This window comes from Glycine soja, chromosome 13, assembly GCF_004193775.1.
Source record: "Glycine soja cultivar W05 chromosome 13, ASM419377v2, whole genome shotgun sequence".
Classification (NCBI taxonomy): Eukaryota; Viridiplantae; Streptophyta; class Magnoliopsida; order Fabales; family Fabaceae; genus Glycine; species Glycine soja.
Genome location: NC_041014.1, coordinates 27,047,529 through 27,054,589, shown reverse-complemented (window position 1 = coordinate 27,054,589; position 7,061 = coordinate 27,047,529). Strand labels below are relative to the sequence as shown.

Here is a 7,061-nt window from a genome sequence, read left to right as displayed (position 1 = left end):
AAATGTAATTTTTCTTTACATAAAAGTATATGTATAATATAAATTATTTACACATACATATATATGACATGTGCGGAACGGAACAGGTACTACTGTACTCATATCCACACCTATCCCTAACTCTAATAAGTGAGTAATCATCCTCTGACTTACGGATACTTTTGCGAGTATTATAGGATTTGTGTTTATTTTGTCATGCCTATGTGAAGCATGTTTCATCTGTTGATGACATCATGCATGTCGATGGCATTATTGGCCACACTTCGTGTGTGACAACAAACATGGTAGAAACAATGTAGGATACAATGCAAGGGCGAACCAAAGGGAGAAGATCATAATTAGATGCAAATGCAAACACAATCGTTGCAAGAACCAAATCACAATTCTAATGTGAAATTTGAACTCAACAACCTCTCTCACGATGGAGGATCGAACCTTTTTGGTAAAAGAGGACGACGATGCAAGAATTGGCAGGGAAGAGGGGGCGCTTGGAAGATCTGACTTCTCTGTTATTCCTTTTCAAGCTGTCACTGTACTATTTAAGGAGGGACAGCACGCAAGAGGTGTTAAGATTAGAGATATTTTTTACTATTTAAGAATTTTTGGGAGGTGATGGAAGGTGCAGGAAACAATTGCTAGTAATTTATTGAATTTTATATCAGGTCCAATTTGATCAATAAGTTGGAGTAGGTCCAAAAATATTCTAGACTACATTTAGACACAACCACCCAACTTATAAACTGTTTGCTTTTGTCTTATTCCAACCAGTGTGGGATTCTAATTTTTCAACACTCCCCCTAGAGTCCAATTGGGCTCTTTTTTTTTTATTTGTTCCAATTGAGATTTGTTTCTATTTTCTCTGTTTTTCTGGGCGGGCTTTGTATTCAAGAAACCTCATAGGCCACATGTCTGTTTTGTTATTTTTTAGATATATAGGTTTTGTTTGTTTGTTTTTTTCTTTTTCGCCTAGCTTGTGATCAGCTTGAGGTTTTTATAGAGGCCCATTTGTGTTTTTTAATCAATTTTAAAGTATACGTGAAAATGGACGATATAATCCCTTGATAGATAAAATATATTACCGCCTTTACTAGATTTGAGAACCAAGCTATTGTTTTCCTGAAAGGTGAAGTGTGATTGTTTTTTTAAAACTACATTTATCCTTCAACAATCATGTTCAAATTAAATAAAATCATTATAATAAAATATTTTCTTTAAATACGTAATAGTTACATATTCAGACTCCAACTTAAGATCTTTAAACTTAAACAACTCCACATCAATTTATTCACTTGTTTGGTGTTGTTCAAGTTCAATCTTTAAAAACAAAAAGTCACATCTAATTGATATTCATAGAAAGAAAAAAATATTAAAAGGAAAAATATTCAACACATACTTTTAAGAATTTAATTTTGATATACACAGTAATTTTATATTATCAACCAATTAAAAATTATCTTTAATATTTTTTTAAAATCTTATAATATATAATTCCTATTTTACACCTAATTAACCAAAGAATTTAGTTCAATTGTTTAAATACATGTTTTCCCGAAACTTTTTTCAGTAGTAAATTCTTTCCTCAGAATATCAACTCCAAGATTTGATTACGTATTTGCAATTAAAATTTGTTTGGTCTTTAAATTTCACTTCATTATGACTAACCATTATTAGTATGCTATAAATTTAACCGAATCATTTTCAATTTTGTTTCGATAAATTATCATTAAATAACAATAATTTCAAAACAGATTCACTAACTTACAGATTTATTTCTCTCACAAAAAGAACTATCTGTTTAAACATTGCACCCATAAAAGAGAAACCATTTGGGATAAATACAAACAAATCAGAATTTGAGGATAAATCAACAAACGAAAAGAGGGTGCATTATTAAAATACAACAAACAAAAGGCCTAGAAATAGCTATGATGCATAACTCTCTACTCTTTAGTATCGAAGTCGACGAAGAGCACTCGTCGTCGTTTGCAACTTATTATACACAGCATGCCAACCTGCTTGAGTTGGGTGCAAGAGATCCCAAAAGAAAGCTGATTTGGGACTGTCACAAACCTTATATTGCTTAACATTTCTCTCGTCCACGCTCCCACAAAAATCTTGGCTACTTAACCCTACGCAGCAAGGCTTGAGAGGGTCCTTAATGTTATTGGTAGATGGGTGGTTTAACACTGACATGAAAGTGTCGAAAAGGTCAAGAACTATGAAGGTGGAGTTATCCTTGCTTTTTTGGTTCAACTTGGTCACGGCTTGGTTCAATAGTTTGTTGTGGAGACCTATGAGGTCGTTGAATGTGCTATTACATTGTTGGAATGAAGATAAGGCTGTGGAGGAAGGAAGACATCCAAGGGGTTGTAGACCACCCACAACAATTTTTCTCACTCCCAACCTTTGGATGTGAAGCAAGTTAGTGGCAGTTTGGTTAACCACTGAGGCGATGAAAGACGGGAAACCCTATATACATTCAATGGGGGAAAAGTGAAAATTTAGTAAGTAAAATGAATATGAATAATTAAAATAGTAGCAACACTAAAAGGAGAAGTCTAGCTAATCAATTGGTTGAGCATAGTGTAAAACTCCTAAATCTATTTTGGATTCCTATAGATGAATTAAAAAAAATAACAACACATTTTTTAATACATCCTTTTGATAACAATCTTTATTATTGACTATTGATTTGATTGAAGGTAATTAATACTCTTTTTTAGCTTAGCTAGTGTTCCGCTAGTCATTTAGTAAGTTCATAATAATCTCTGTACAAAGGACAAAGCTTCTATGACAGGTCCCCCTAGTCGCGAAGCTGCGAAACTATAAAATTGTGTAAATCTCATCTTTATTTAATGAACTCTACTTATAAATAATTTAACAGTTTTAAATAAATTTTAACTATGAAAAAGTATGCTATAAGAAATGTATTAAAAATTATATTGGTAATACTCGATCCTCTTTTGTGTATTAGCTGTGATCAGTGAATAAGCATAGGATGTTAGCATTCTTTTTAAAGACATAAAGTACTTGTAAACGTGACTAGTTGCAGCTTCTATGTAACTTGCACCCAAGGTTAAAATTTACATTATTTTTCATTATAGTTTTTTTGAGACGATATATTTTTGTAAATAAAATATAAAAATATGAATTACTTAATTTCAAATTTAATTTTACAAAATAAAAAGCATAAAAAACCCTAGTTTGCAAATGTTTATTCACACCCATGGAGAAAACAACAGGCAACTAGTATAAAACTATTCGAGTTAATTTACCTCAATAGATCCATTTGTGGCCAAGTAGAAATTGTAATCATTTCCAGCTACGGAAACATAGGCCACTGAGTTGTTCAGATCTGAGGTCGTGTACACATGTTCTTTTATCAATTGCTTCAAAAAATCGATTTGGATTGTCATGTTTGGGTTTTTGGAGGACGTGTCAAACACACCAGTGCCACCATATGCAAAATTCATCCCAGATTTCAATTGTTTCAGCATCAGTTTCCTGAATTTGTACGGAACTGGCGATTTGATTCCCAAATACTTAGCTGCACCAGTATATAGTTTCATAATTAATTAGGTGTTGCAAGATGGATCAGAAAGACAAAAAAAAACTTATGAATTAAAAAAAATGTATTTGTACAATATCTTTATGTGAATTTTTATATAACAAAGAGAAAACGTGTGAGATAAATTGGTTGATTAGTTGATGCCATGAAAAAAAATAGGATTTTTAAAATTAGTTAAGAATAATATAACTTTATGAATAAGAATTTAGTAATTAATTGGCTGAAACATCCTTGTATTAAAGCTATCTGCTATGATATTTTAGTACAAACCAAAAAATTGCTAGTAACAAAAACTGATAAAATATAATATTATTTTCATTTATCTTCACATTTAGTTTAGTCAGTTCATATCATTTAGTAACATTTTTCAAATCAATAAATAAATGATACATAGCATAACGGTCCAAAGGTGCTTTTACGGAGAAAGCTGTAGCGGTCCAGCTAGAACAGGACTAGTGGTGATAAAAGCTCCAAGGAAAGAAAAATATCCATACGTTAAAGCCGAAGGACTTGTTTATTTTTATAGGAAAAAGTTTAGGAGAAGACTTGTTCAAATGTAAGATTGAAAAATATATACTAGCTATACATTTTAGAGAAGATTTATTATGAAATTATATATTAATTACTTACTCACAGGTAGAGATTAGTCTAGGGGTAAAGGGAGAATGAAAGAGAAAACAGCTATGAGTTCGAATCTTGCTGATAACAAAAACTAAAAATATTAACAATTAAAATTTTTCTATAAAAAAATTACTTACTCATAGGTTGTCTTAAATTTAACTTCAAATCATGAGTTACAGGTTGTATAAAGACGAAAGTGTATCTGGCTGACTAAACGTGAGTTGAAAAAGTAAAGAATGCTCTAGCAGTATTTCCATGTGATCAAAATGAGTTATCTATGTGTAATAAAAAAGAAAAAGAGGGAGGGAGATCCTTATCATGTACGTGATTTCTGTTAGAATTCCAAAATTAGAATTTAGTAACTAAAAATGTGTAAGAAACAGTTTTTTTTACTCAAAAAAATGCGAAGTATGCAACATGGGTATGTATAGTCGTCTTAACGGGAAACATGACTGTAATAATGAACATTGTCTTAAAAATAAGACAGCACAAGCACAATAATGTAACTTTTTTTATGTTCTCTTATCCCACTCAATAATGTAGCAATTCACTGGCTCCGAATAACGTGACTAAAGTCAGACACATATCCGCAAATCTTATAGATAATATATTGCACAAGAAAGATAAAGTGGGAAAGCCAGCGAAGAAATGAACCCCACCCATGCAAAAACTATGATCAGTAGGGTCACATATTGTTGTAATTATTCATCATCAATTCTGATTTTAATTTCTTACATTCAACTTTTATACTCTCATCACAATATGTGTATTTTTTATTTCTTATATTTATTAATTTCTATCTCTTGTTTGTTATCTCTCCGAAAGCAATTTACACCTGCGGAGGTGTCACGAAAGCATATACTTAATTATTTTCCTTTATTCATTATACATAGGAATTGATCAAAGCATCTGAATTTGAAACGCATATATAGCTTTTCTTGAGAAAGAGAAGAAAAATGCACTTTCTCAGTGTTCCATACAGAGAGAGAGAGGGACACGTACCAATGAAGTCGGTTAGAACTCTACCATCGGAGAATCTACCGGCTGGTTTTCCGGGAAAAGTTACACCATAAGGGTTTTTCCACGATCCAGCTTGATCTATTCTCGTGTTCCCGGTATCAACATACGAGTCCCCAAAAACCAACAACATTTTCGGGGGATAATTCATCTCATGGCGTTGCAAGTGAGCCTCAGTTAATTGCAGCCCCATATGCCCTGTAATAATAATAATGAACAAACAATATAGCTAGCTCGATTATTTAAGGTTTCGGCTTTTGATTAAGTTTATGTCTGGTTTTCCGTTCAACTTGTTGCGGCGTAAATTCTAAGACAAATCCAACGGTTCAACGCAATTAATTGAACGCAAAAGGAAGTGAGTGTAGGTCCTTTTGCACAAACGCGTCCTTTTGGTATCAATGCTTCGTTTGAAATGGATACAAGAACATGCTCTAACTGGTTAAGGAAAATCATTAAGTGATAGTTACATATATATGATCAAAGATTAATTTTATATGGTTTTTTCTTAACAAGATAGAGGAGCATATTTAAGATATGTTATTTGTATATAATCGTAATTAATCATACCTGAGAGAAGTAGAAGTAGTAGGGGAAGAAATGAGAGGAAAAATAGTTGCTTGTGCGAGTCCATCATGAATTGCTATGGAATGAGCTATTTCAAGTGAAATTGTTAAAAGGAGGGTGGAAAGAAAAGCTCAAGAAATGATTATAAGCTTAATCTGTTGAGGGAAAGAATTAATGTGCTAGAATGAGCGGGGAGAGAAGTGAAGATGTATAATTGTATATGATGATGATGATTGATGGATTTTGGCTTTTTATAGTAAGAGGAAGGAGAAAGACGTGGCCAAAGCTTGGAATATGGAGATTTTTTAAACAAAGAATTCAATGATTATGAGTGCGGTTTAATTTGTCGTTGGGCTGTGTGGTGAAGACACGGAGAGGGTCACACAAGACTCGAATGAAAAACTAGTTCGGTCTATTTTCTAATTTCTAGACTCGAATAAAATATTCATTGTAATTAAGTACTTGTTAAAACATACTTCCTCATGTGTCAAAATATAAGAAAAAATATTTATGTTAAAAGTTAATGAACCATAATTAATAGCATCAATCTCAACTAAAAACTAATATTTCTCTTAACTTGTCATTCTTTAAAACTTAGTATCGAGAATAAAAAAAGAATTATTGAAATTAAAATTTCAATTAAATGAATAATATTCTAGAGATAATAATATTAAATAAGGTAAAGTTAATTAATTTTTTTTATATTTAAAACAAAAATGTTTTTTTTTCTTATATTTAAGATCAGAAAGTAGTGTGTTGTTAATTAGTAGGCAAATGCTAACTAGTGTTAAAACACTTAAAGTAGAAAGATTTTGATTAAGTGGTGTAAAATTGTGTTATTCATAATTTTTGTTGCCTTTTCCTATAATTTTTACAATAATTTTTTTTCTTTTAATTTTGGGACGCTGATTATCGAAACACGTTATACTACTCTTAAAAAAGAGATAAAGAGAAAGATTATGGCAATATAAAGAGATTTTACACTAGTAATATTATTTAATCATTAATTAACTTATATCATAAATTTGTGGATGAGTATAATATAAGGTTGGATTTCAAGTCAACTAAGTTCAATAATAATAATAATTATAATAAAGTTCAACCAATTAGTTATGTTTTGATTATAATAATAATTATTATTATAATAAAATTCAACCAATTAGTTATGTTTTGATTAGATTGTAAATTTATTGGAAAAAAAAATCATCTAACTAATTTAAACTACAAAATAATTTATAATTTTAGTCCCTTAATTTTCCAAATTCAGTATTTAATAATTAATATTTTTTAA

The 7,061-nt window shown here is 30.8% G+C and overlaps 1 protein-coding gene across 1 annotated transcript; it reads right to left on the bottom strand.

Annotated features, from left to right (window-relative positions):
• Positions 1–1,737: 1,737 nt before the first annotated feature.
• Positions 1,738–5,997, bottom strand: LOC114381421 (GDSL esterase/lipase At5g03610-like). Its single transcript, XM_028340670.1, has 4 exons — positions 5,774–5,997; positions 5,192–5,404; positions 3,276–3,547; positions 1,738–2,469 (listed from the first exon to the last, which is right to left on the bottom strand). Exons 1-4 carry the CDS (start codon positions 5,838–5,840, stop codon positions 1,948–1,950), a joined length of 1,074 nt encoding a protein of 357 aa, XP_028196471.1. The 5' UTR covers positions 5,841–5,997; the 3' UTR covers positions 1,738–1,947.
• Between the last annotated feature and the right edge of the window lie 1,064 nt (positions 5,998–7,061).